The sequence below is a fragment of the Scardinius erythrophthalmus genome, assembly GCF_964197995.2.
Source record: "Scardinius erythrophthalmus genome assembly, chromosome: 22".
Lineage (NCBI taxonomy): Eukaryota > Metazoa > Chordata > Actinopteri > Cypriniformes > Leuciscidae > Scardinius > Scardinius erythrophthalmus.
The window spans coordinates 456,856-470,000 of NC_138242.1; the positions used below are offsets into that span (position 1 = coordinate 456,856).

General features: G+C 45.8%; 1 protein-coding gene across 1 annotated transcript; it reads left to right on the top strand.

The window, feature by feature from the left end:
- Positions 1-7,395: 7,395 nt before the first annotated feature.
- Positions 7,396-11,714, top strand: dselb (dermatan sulfate epimerase like b). The gene has a single exon (XM_081352138.1). It carries the CDS (start codon positions 7,397-7,399, stop codon positions 11,036-11,038), a length of 3,642 nt encoding a protein of 1,213 aa, XP_081208264.1. The 5' UTR covers position 7,396; the 3' UTR covers positions 11,039-11,714.
- The last annotated feature ends 1,431 nt before the right edge of the window (positions 11,715-13,145 follow it).

The window sequence follows — 13,145 nt, forward strand, 5'->3', positions numbered from 1 at the left end:
GCGACGTTCGAGACCTGGCGCTCCACACACACACAACTCTGAGACGCTCGAGATCTGGCGCTCCACACACACACAACTCTGCGACGTTCGAGATCTGGCGCTCCACACACACACAACTCTGAGACGCTCGAGACCTGGCGCTCCACACACACACACCTCTGAGACGCTCGAGACCTGGCGCTCCACACACACACAACTCTGAGACGCTCGAGATCTGGCGCTCCACACACACACACCTCTGCGACGTTCGAGACCTGGCGCTCCACACACACACAACTCTGCGACGTTCGAGACCTGGCGCTCCACACACACACAACTCTGCGACGTTCGAGACCTGGCGCTCCACACACACACACCTCTGCGACGTTCGAGACCTGGCGCTCCACACACACACAACTCTGAGACGCTCGAGATCTGGCGCTCCACACACACACAACTCTGCGACGCTCGAGATCTGGCGCTCCACACACACACAACTCTGAGACGCTCGAGACCTGGCGCTCCACACACACACAACTCTGAGACGCTCGAGACCTGGCGCTCCACACACACACAACTCTGAGACGTTCGAGACCTGGCGCTCCACACACACACACCTCTGCGACGTTCGAGACCTGGCGCTCCACACACACACAACTCTGCGACGCTCGAGACCTGGCGCTCCACACACACACAACTCTGCGACGCTCGAGACCTGGCGCTCCACACACACACAACTCTGCGACGCTCGAGATCTGGCGCTCCACACACACACAACTCTGAGACGCTCGAGACCTGGCGCTCCACACACACACACCTCTGCGACGTTCGAGATCTGGCGCTCCACACACACACACCTCTGAGACGCTCGAGATCTGGCGCTCCACACACACACAACTCTGCGACGCTCGAGATCTGGCGCTCCACACACACACAACTCTGCGACGTTCGAGACCTGGCGCTCCACACACACACACCTCTGAGACGCTCGAGATCTGGCGCTCCACACACACACAACTCTGCGACGTTCGAGACCTGGCGCTCCACACACACACACCTCTGAGACGCTCGAGATCTGGCGCTCCACACACACACAACTCTGAGACGCTCGAGACCTGGCGCTCCACACACACACACCTCTGCGACGTTCGAGATCTGGCGCTCCACACACACACACCTCTGAGACGCTCGAGATCTGGCGCTCCACACACACACAACTCTGCGACGCTCGAGATCTGGCGCTCCACACACACACAACTCTGCGACGTTCGAGACCTGGCGCTCCACACACACACACCTCTGAGACGCTCGAGATCTGGCGCTCCACACACACACAACTCTGCGACGTTCGAGACCTGGCGCTCCACACACACACACCTCTGAGACGCTCGAGATCTGGCGCTCCACACACACACAACTCTGCGACGTTCGAGATCTGGCGCTCCACACACACACACCTCTGAGACGCTCGAGATCTGGCGCTCCACACACACACACCTCTGAGACGCTCGAGATCTGGCGCTCCACACACACACACCTCTGAGACGCTCGAGATCTGGCGCTCCACACACACACAACTCTGCGACGTTCGAGATCTGGCGCTCCACACACACACACCTCTGAGACGCTCGAGATCTGGCGCTCCACACACACACACCTCTGAGACGCTCGAGACCTGGCGCTCCACACACACACAACTCTGAGACGCTCGAGACCTGGCGCTCCACACACACACAACTCTGCGACGCTCGAGATCTGGCGCTCCACACACACACACCTCTGAGACGCTCGAGATCTGGCGCTCCACACACACACAACTCTGCGACGCTCGAGATCTGGCGCTCCACACACACACACCTCTGAGACGCTCGAGACCTGGCGCTCCACACACACACACCTCTGCGACGCTCGAGATCTGGCGCTCCACACACACACACCTCTGAGACGCTCGAGACCTGGCGCTCCACACACACACACCTCTGAGACGCTCGAGATCTGGCGCTCCACACACACACACCTCTGAGACGCTCGAGAAGCTTGTTGAACTCATGTGATGTGAAGTGGGTTAGTGGTGACGCAGTGCACAGTTCTGGGTTCAGATCCTGAGTTCTGAAAGAGTGAGTTCTGAGCATTAGGACATTAGCTCTGGGAGTCTGATTGAAACGGTTCGCTTCCGGAGAGTTGATGCAGGAGACATGATGAGAACAAGACTGAGATGAGGATTCCTGAGCCGGAGAACCCGGAGAACCCGGATCTGGAGAACAGGAGCAGTGATGATGTTTGTAGTAATCATGCATGATGTCTGCTGTGTTGATGTTCAATATGTTTGGCCATTATTACACACAGCCGACTCATCAACACAAACAGAACGACACATGATGTCAGTCAGATGGTGTGTGTACACACACACACACACACACACACACACACACACACACACACACACACACACACACACACACAAAAAAAATCAGAGGAAGCAGCAATAAAACATGACAGCTCTTTAAACTGGTGATGAGAGGGAAGTTGTGCTGGTCTTCTCTATTGTGTCGTATATCGAGTGAAGCGCTTCTAAAACAAGAACAGATGTGGGCGGGGCTTGATTGTGTCTGTGGGGAGTTGATTGGATTGTTGTGGTTTGCTATTGGCTGATCTCATGTGAATGACAGTTTGCCCCGCCCTCGTCATCAGAGAAGAGAAGAGATGCTGCAAGAGGAACTGATTCTCATTCAACATTATTACAGTTTTTCTCGATTGTTTACACACAAATACTGGTACTTGAGACACAATGACCACAACATGTAACTCATTCACCAACCCCCTGAACCAATTCTGCTAAACTACAAGCACAATTCCTGCTTTACACTCCAATTGCAGTTCTAAAACACACCTTTTTCAAAACACTACACACAATTCTCTGCTTTTGGCACAATTTTCATGCAGAAAATCTCTTGTTTTCACAAGGAACACACTGCCATTCAAATATGCACACTGACTCATCACATGGGCAAACACCCGTCACACAGTTTTACAGTTAGCAATCAGAGCTTTAGCATGAAAGGGCAACAGGTCAGCTCTTCAACAGGTCAGCTCTTCAACAGGTGAGCTCTTCAACAGGTGAGCTCTTCAACAGGTGAGCTCTTCAACAGGCGAGCTCTTCAACAGGTGAGCTCTTCAACAGGTCAGCTCTTCAACAGGTGAGCTCTTCAACAGGTGAGCTCTTCAACAGGTGAGCTCTTCAACAGGTGAGCTCTTCAACAGGTCAGCTCTTCAACAGGTCAGCTCTTCAACAGGTCAGCTCTTCAACAGGTGAGCTCTTCAACAGGTCAGCTCTTCAACAGGTGAGCTCTTCAACAGGTGAGCTCTTCAACAGGTGAGCTCTTCAACAGGTCAGCTCTTCAACAGGTGAGCTCTTCAACAGGCGAGCTCTTCAACAGGTGAGCTCTTCAACAGGTCAGCTCTTCAACAGGTGAGCTCTTCAACAGGTGAGCTCTTCAACAGGTGAGCTCTTCAACAGGTGAGCTCTTCAACAGGTCAGCTCTTCAACAGGTCAGCTCTTCAACAGGTCAGCTCTTCAACAGGTGAGCTCTTCAACAGGTCAGCTCTTCAACAGGTCAGCTCTTCAACAGGTGAGCTCTTCAACAGGTGAGCTCTTCAACAGGTCAGCTCTTCAACAGGTCAGCTCTTCAACAGGTGAGCTCTTCAACAGGTCAGCTCTTCAACAGGTCAGCTCTTCAACAGGTCAGCTCTTCAACAGGTGAGCTCTTCAACAGGTGAGCTCCTTAACAGGTCAGCTCTTCAACAGGTGAGCTCTTCAACAGGTCAGCTCTTCAACAGGTCAGCTCTTCAATGGAGCAATGGATGCCAACATTGGATTTTTTAAAAAAAAATTACTGTATACAGTCAATTCTTCTGTTGTTTTGTATGTAGACCACTGTATGTGCAGCTTTGTTTTGGTTTGGGATGTACACTGTGTACATTGTTTTTGTGGGAAAAATAAAATATATTTGTTACCGTGTATTTGTGTGTTCTGAGTATAAAAACAATATTCTCAAATATTTTACAACACACTTATGTATGTACTGTCTGTTGTAAGTGTAACACTGAACAAAATAAAAGGCCTAAGTCATTATGATGAATGGAGAAGAAGTGTTTTCCATTCATCATAGTGTTTTACTCTGAGCACATCAGTGTTCAACTGGTTCTTATGAATGTCTATTCATATGATGGTTTGTGTGTGTCATTTGAAAACAAAATACCATTTTGAGAAGAAATAACATTGTTTTGAATTTAAAGTTTCATTTTACAGGAGAATTGAGGGGTTTTGCCCATTGTGTGTGTGTTTTTGGATTTGTGTGTAGAGTTCTGAGAATATGAGGCATGCTTTCAGAAAATGTGTGTAAACAATCGAGAAAAACTGTAACACAATAATGATGATGTGCACCAATGAATCGTTTACAATAAACACCATTTTGATTTCATGATGACTTTAAGAGTTTAACCTGTGAAAATGAGCAGCAAATGTTATATTCATCTCTGCCTTTGTATTCTTGTTGGCCAAAATCCTCTGGACTTGCATTTTTATAAAAGGACGTTTTATTGATTGTTGTTTCTTGTTTGTATTTAGGTATTATTTTGGGCTAGGGTAATATTGTGTCATAAATATATTATTAAGGGACAACTGTGGACGAATTTTATATTATATCAGTGTCGTATGTGTGTGTGTGTGTGTGTGTGTGTGTGAGAGAGAGAGAGAGAGAGAGAGAGTAGAGTGTGTGTGAGAGAGAGATAGAGTGTGTGTGTGTGTGTGTGTGTGTGTGTGTGTGTGTGTGTGTGTGTGTGAGTGTGTGAGCGCCCTCTACTGTCAGCGGTCGCTATGGTAACGTCAGACGGAGCCGCAGACTCTAATGGCAGAAGAACATCAGGCTCGATGAGATCCCGCGCTAACAGACACACACACACACCAGAACTCTGATCTCTGAGGATTATTAGGCGGACACTGGTATATCCGTGACTGAAGATGCCGTGGATTGTGCCTTTTCTCCATTTCTACTCGAACTTTCCATTAACTTGCGCTGTTTCTCTACATCTGTCTGCAGTGCACGGCGAATGCGCGCGCCCGCGGGCGGATAACAGCGCCCGACATGTTTTCACTCCTCAGGAACACAGATCCGATCCTGAGTGATGCATCATGGTCCTGTCGCGCGCGCGTGTGTGTGTGTGTGTGTGTGTGTGTGTGTGTGTGTGTTCTGATGATCAGAGGTCAGTGATTGATGCAAGATCGATGATGATGATGATGAAGATGATGGGCAGATGCTCGTGCACGCGCGCACACTACCACACATCACCTGACAGCTCGCTTTAATGGATTACTGACAACTAGGTCGGATTTTTCTGACAAATGAATGGATTACCGAGTCGCACCTCATTATTACACATCACTCCTCTTCATCTCATTGTCTGCTGATCTCAGATCGGACATTTCCTGAGCTCTTTACCACATGTAAGTTCACAGACTGGTGTTAAAGGGATCATGACAGGAATTTTTAACATTTATTTAGTAATACATGACTATTTTCTCTCTGTTTCGAGCTGCACTTCAGTGTAAACAGCCAGTGCTCTGATTGGCTGCAGTCTTTGCATGAGAAATGAAGGATCATGACGTGGAGGTGTTTCAAACCCTTCATCATGTAGTGCTTCATGTAGAAATGATGAAATCAAGAAGAAATGAATAGTATAATACTATAAAAACAAAAACCCTGTGCATTTCTTGTCTGCTACAGGCCCTGCTACTAATAACAGCAACGGAAATAAGCGGTTTGGGCAGATCTAGAATTTGACTATATTCTAAAGCAATAGGTAGCATTATGTAAACAATTAGTTAAACTAAGTGCGTCCCAGTTTGCATACTTAAGCACTATTCTGTGCTGCTTTGTAGTATAAATAGTGTGATTAGTGTGTTCACACTGAGGGCACTTCAGTTACCCATGATGCACTTAATTAAAGAAAAAAAGAGGGCCATTTTAGTTTCTATATTCTCAAAGGTGCTGATTGTGATCAAGATCAATTGGTTTAGATGTTTAAACACACACACACACACACACACATTAGAGATGCACCGATGACAATGATTCTTTATATTTGAAAACCAATATATTGGCTGATAAAACTAAATCCAAATTTTTATATAATTTTTGAGAGCCTGATTACAAAAACAAAAGTCTCCTTATTGAAAGCCATGTCCCAAACACACAATTATAATGATGTTTTCTTTATCATTTTATGTAGCTAATCAGCAAACCTCCCATGTTTAAACATCAGCACCTCTGTGACTTTAGGAACTCAGAATGGTTAATTTGGTGAGAAAGAGAGAGCTGTAACGGGAGAACTGTTCATCTTTAACCCAACGATGGTGAATAATTGCTACTGCTCTAATACAGCCATAAATAAACTGACCTTGATCATCTCTAAAGTACAAATACTACAGTCTGCTGAGGCATTATACACCCGAAACAAACACCAGTAACACTGAAAGTCAGCACATTCTGACTCAAAACCCATAAATATTACATCAGCAGATCAGAAGGAAACACTAGAATGAAAGCAGCGGTTTGCTGTCAGTCCAGGATCAGTTATCATTCAATGACAGGTTATTAGCAAAGCCTTCTTCATGGTTCATAAACAGTCTGTGCGGAACAAACCCAATCCCACACCGTGATCATCTGCTTCGTTATAATAACCCTCAGCTCTTTCTTAATATTGATCCCTCTGATATAGAGACATGGGTTTCCATTTCCAGGAGCAGAGAAATAATTCACTGTATTCGTAGAGAGAAAATAATGCAGCTTTTCTCAATCACCGTAGAACTTCTGTTGGAGTGACCTGAAATACTTACAGCACTGTTCATTTATTTTGTATCTTTGTTCTATTGAGTTTATTCATCATATTGTTTGTTATTTGCTTCTGTTGTTTCATTACTATTTACTTCAATAATTGAGTTTTTACCTACATTAGTTAGTCTAGTGTAGTTTTTGCTGTGATGTCGAAATTGGTGTGGAAAACTGTGAAATTAAACTGGTATCTAACATGGTATAATTATTCCAGCAAATAAAAAAAAATCATATTGTTAAAGTAAAATAAAATATACAATATAGGATTTTGGTCATATCACTCTCCCCTGTCATAACCCCTTTAACATCACTGATTTTTAATATTGTTGAATTGCAAGAATTTCACTTTTGTTTCTGTTTTTCAACAGCGCATCAGAGGCTGTGGAGGCCAGAGAAAAGGCGCAGTCAGTGACAACTGAATGTATGCCATGAAGAAACTCCCTCTGAATGAGAAGGTAAAGTGGGGAGAGGCTTCCCAGATCAAACCAGAAGCGCTATAGCCAGCAAAACAAAGGACGAGCGGAAACATGTTGTGGACGGCGGTTCTGAAGTCCGTAGCATGGCCTACATTTGTAGCGTCTCTATTTCTAGCAGTGGGACCTGCGTTCTCCAGAGTCTTTAATGCCTCAGGAAAAGATATTTTTAGTGAGTTTGGAGAGTTCCAGCTCAGTGAGAAAGGCCCGGCGGAGCTACGGAAGCTCCAAGCCTCTAATCTTCATCCCAACTTGTACTTTAACCAAGACGATATACCACTGTTGAGACAAAGGTCCACTACAACTCACAGCCAGATTTTTAAAGTCATCCGGACCGCTGTGATGACGATGCTCTCAACCGGCCCGCTCTACATGCCTCCCACAAAGCATGAGGAGTTCACCAGCAAATGGAATGAGATTTATGGAAACAACCTCCCAGCACTGGCCCTGTACTGTTTACTGTATCCCGAGGACTCCTCTGCCCTGCTCTTCCTGATGAAGTTCATGGACCGAATGTCGGAATATCCGGACTGGAGAGTAACCAGTGCACCCAATGATGACGTTCCAATGGCTCATTCGCTCACTGGATTTGCTACTGCTTTTGACTTCATCTACTCACTCCTGGACCAGCAGCGCCGAGACCTGTACTTAAAGAAGATTAGTGCTGAGACCAGAGAGCTGTACGAGGCCTCGAAGTACCGGGGCTGGGGGAAACAGTTCCTTCAGAACCACCAAACCACTAATATCCTGGCAATTCTGACCGGGGCAATAGTCGTGGGCGCACATGATGTCACTGAGTCGACGGTTTGGAAACAGGTGTCTGTAAATTACATGGAGAAGACAATGTTTCTGTTAAATCATGTTGTAGACGGCTCTCTGGACGAGGGAGTTGCGTACGGGAGTTACACAGCTAAGTCCGTTACGCAGTACGTCTTCCTAGCGCAGCGCCACTTCAACATAGACAACACTCAGAACAACTGGCTGCGCACTCACTTCTGGTTTTATTACGCCACGCTGCTTCCCGGGTTCCAGAGAACGGTTGGTATCGGGGACTCCAACTATAACTGGTTCTACGGGCCAGAGAGCCAGTTAGTCTTTTTAGATACTTTTGTGATCAGAAACGGGTCGGGGAATTGGCTGGCGCAGCAGATTAGGAAGCACAGGCCTAGAGACGGTCCCATGAGTCAGTCCCTGGCCCAGCGCTGGACGACGCTTCACACAGAGTTCATCTGGTATAATGCCGACCTCACGCCACAGCCCCCTCACGGCCACAGTAAGGCCAAGATGCACATATTCTCCAACTGGGGCGTGGTGACGTACGGCGCCGGTTTATCTGTGGCTCAGGGCAACACCTTTGTCTCATTTAAATCTGGAAAGCTGGGTGGCCGGGCAGTGTTTGACATCGTCCATGCAAAGCCTTACTCATGGGTGAATGGGTGGAACAGCTTCAACCCTGGTCACGAGCACCCCGATCAAAACTCATTCACTTTCGCCCCTAATGGACAAGTGTTTGTTTCCGAGGCTCTATACGGCCCCAAATACAGCTTCCTAAACAACGTGTTAGTGTTCAGCCCTTCCCCGACCAGCCAGTGTAACATCCCTTGGGAAGGTCAGCTTGGCGAATGTGCGAAGTGGCTGCGCTGGACCGACGACGGGGTCGGAGACTCTGCAGGAGAGCTGGTCGCCGCCTCTGCCCACGGAGACACCATGTTCGTGAGCGGCGAAGCGGCCGCTGCGTATTCCTCAGCCATGAGACTGAAGAGTGTGTACCGAGCCCTGGTGCTCCTCAACTCACAGACTCTCCTGGTGGTCGACCATGTTGAGAAAAGACACGACTCGCCAGTGAACATGGCCAGTGCGTTCTTTCACAACCTGGATATCGACTTTAAGTATGTGCCCCATAGTTTCTCAGACAGGTACAATGGGGCGCTGATGGACGTCTGGGATGCTCATTACAAGATGTTCTGGTTTGACAGTCAGGGACACAGTCCTGATACTCAGATACAGGAGGCTGAGCAGGAGGCAGAGTTTAAAAAGAGGTGGACACAGTTCATCAATGTCTCCTTTCCTTTCACTGATTCAGTCAGTAGAATGGCGTATGTGATGCACGGGCCTTACGTGAAAGTCTCCGACTGTAGGTTCATTGAAAGCAGTAAGAATGGGCTCAGACTTTCTCTCACCATCAACAATACTGAGAAAATAGTTTCGATAGTAACCAATCACAAAGACATAGGGGCACGTTCAAGCTATCTGGGGTTTGGGGGTTACGCTAAGGTGCAAGACAGACATCAGATAGTCCGGTTTGGCTTGGGGACACAGCTTGTCCCCAAACAGACCAAGTTACACAATCATCTGTTCGACTTTGGAGTTACGGTGAATGTTGCAGCCGGGGTAATACTGTGTGTGGCGATTGTTTTCCTGACCCTACAGCGCAAGTTTTACGCTTGCTTTAGCAGACTGATGCGTTACGCTTTGCTTTCTGTCTTAATCCTGTGGATAAGCGAGCTCCTGTTCGTCTCCAACAGCTGCGATCAGCTCCTGTGTGGAGTGAAGTGGCACGGATCCGCCACAGACCCGGAGCTCAGCCATCAAATGACACTTTATGACCAGCATCAACTCCCTCTCCCCACTGTAGTGATAACATCGCTGCCTGGCTCCGGGTCCGACATCCTTAAGCACCTTTTCTACAACAACACAGACTTCGTCTACCTACGCATCCCCACAGAACACTTGGATATACCTGAAACAGAGTTTGAGTTTGACTCTTTAGTAGATGCTTGTGAATGGACACGCTCAGAAGCACAGTATGGGCGTTTTAAAATGATTCAGGGCTGGCTACATTCACTGGTCCACAACACCCACTTATTCCTGCAAAATATCCCACTCCATGACTCCAGCCACATGAAACCGGCCCAAAGAGTCAGTCTCTCCCAGGACAAGAGGAAGAGACTGAGGAGACGAGAGTCCAGGGCTGAGATGAAAGGTCGTGTGCGAGTGGACAGGGATGTGGAGTACGTGAGGGAGTTGAGGAGACACACGGTGGACTACCCTAATGCCCGTGTCGTCCTCAACCTGTGCAGCGGCAGCTGGGCTCTTAAGCTGCCCTTTCTCCAAGAAGTCCTCGGCCCATCTCTGAGGGCCATCTACGTCATCCGGGACCCTCGTGCGTGGGTTTATCTGATGCTGTATAATAGCAAACCTAGCCTTTACTCGCTCAAGAACATTCCTCAGCATCTAGCCCTCCTTTTCAAAGAGGATACGGTTAGCGACGGGTGTCCAACCGCATTCGCAGCCGAGTTCAGAACGCTGTGGCTCCTCATATCCCGTTCAGAGACCGATCCTGTGCTGTTGCTGGCCCACCTGTGGCTCGCCCACACGGCCGCCGTCCTCAGAGTCACGTCCACCTTATCCGAAGAGTCCTTTCTCCAGGTCAGGTTTGAGGATGTTGTAGATTATCCTCTGGACACAGCCGAGAAGATACACTCCTTCCTCGGAGTCCCCGTATCTCCCTCGGCCCTGAATCAGCTCATGTTCACCACCTCCACAAACTTGTATAACTTGATGTATGAAGGGGACATATCACCAGCCAACATCAACATATGGAGGCGAAACCTGCCAAGGAGAGACATCAGACTCATAGAGCACACCTGTGGGTTCCTGATGAGGCAGCTCGGGTATCAAAGGTTCACTGACTAATTAGCTGCTGGCCAGCTGTTGTCCTAAATCTCTTGTGTCTGTTTGATATTTATGTTGTATTTTTGCACAAATTTGGGTTGCAAACCAAGTAAAAGTGAAAATGAAAGAAATAGGCACAAGAATTGAATGTCAGTCTGCACCATGTCTAATCTAACATGCCATTTTTTACTACAATGTTCAAAAATTTTAGATCGGTAAGGTGTTTTTAAAAGAAGTCTCTTCTGCTCACCAAGACTGCATTTATACAGTAAAAAGAGTTGTACTGTGAAATATTATTGCAAGCTAAGGGTGTACTCACACTAGGCACGGTCGTCTTGTCCCGAGCCCTGCCGCGATTGTCCCCCTATTGAGACCTAAATATACTCAATTTAATTTAATTAGGTCCAGGTAGGTTGTAGTAGAAGATGTTTGCTGTCGTAATGATGACAGTAGCGCACACAACAGTAGTAGCTGAGGTTGGAACAGTACGAGTCCATCACACTAGTCAAACGAACCAGACAACGCCTTCGGGCACGGTTCAGATCGCCTCGTGTGAGTTCAGCCTAATCTGCTTTCTATGGAAGCTTGTTTCCGACACAGAATAAAAAAGAAAAAAGGTAATTGCGACTTTTTATCTCACAACTCTGACTTTTTATCTCAGAATTGCGTGAAATAAAGTCGTAATTGCGTGATATAAAGTCGCTATTGTGTATAAACTCGCAATCGCGAGAAATAAAAAGTCAGAATTGCATGTTTATATCTTGCAATTCTGACTTTATATCTCGCAATGGTGAGATAAGAAGTCACAATAATCTTTTTAAATGTTTTATTTTGTGGCGGAAACAAGCTTCCATAGTTTTTTTTATATGTGAATATATTGTAAAAAAAGAAATTATATATATATATATATATATATAGTAAAAATGTTTTACAATATTACTGTTTTTGCTGTATTTTGGAGAAAATAAATGCAGCCTTGGTGAGCAGAAAAGGCTTCATTAAAAATTCTTACCAATCTAAAACTTTCAAAAGTGACAGTAAAGACTGAGATATTCACATTATCCTTTATATTTAACACTGTGTTTCCTGTTGTGTGTGACTTGTGAAGTATCATACAACAGGAAAAGATCATCATATGGATCATATGGATCATCATCACCATCGACATACAGTAAAAATAATGCTTTGCTCCCATAGTCACATCATGAAAGTCCCAATGGTTGAAGAATTTGATTGTTGGGTGAAAAATCAACAGTCTAGATCCACAACAGAGTTCTGCTGTAACCAGATATTGAATGATCGATGAGATTGTTTTCCCAAAATGACATAATGATTTAGACATGATTTCTTGTTATGGATTAGGTTGTCTGGGCTCAAACAATGTTTTAAAGAATGTCAAATTACACAGAATCATTACGAAGCATTTCCTCATTTCACTTAGCATGAAACAAAATACAAGGTGTTCATAGAATGTTTTTGTTGTATTTTTTGCTTGTCAGAAACACTGTAATATCTGCAGTAATATCTGCACTGTAAGCCTATCCTGCAGTCGTGCTCTTCTTCACAGCGGAGGGCAGATCTCTGTCTCCATCTCAGTGTTCTCCATCTCTGAGTTTGATAGTTCATCATACAATAAAGATGATGTGTAACGCTTCACCTGTGATCAGCAAACGACAATCATGTGGTATAAAACACTTTACTTGGACATTTGGAATCACACTGTATGACAAGCCTTTTTTAATATTTTTGACTTATTTTTGTTGCTTATATAATAGTATTACAAAAGTTACTTGTACTTATTACAATAGTGACTAGTCTATTCAGTAGTACTTAACCATTACATATTAGTACCTAAATATAAATTTACTTTTCCAAATTTTATAAGTGACTAGTATTTAGTTAAACTTTACTAGTCTAGAAAACACAAGTACTAGTTCTTACTATTCAATGACACACAACTATTTAGACCAAACATATCCCTATCTCTACAGTTAATAACATGTTGAATATTAATGCAGCTGATGAGAGAAAATGCTATAGATGTTGTTTAAATCTCTGAAAAATAAGCATTTGAACGCTTACGCTTAGACCCGTTCACACCAATGACGAGAACTATAACAATAATGAT

What these genes read in the sequence shown, in the direction of transcription:
- dselb (XM_081352138.1), top strand. Translation starts at nt 7,397, where the DNA reads ATGTTGTGGACGGCGGTTCTGAAGTCCGTAGCATGGCCTACATTTGTA.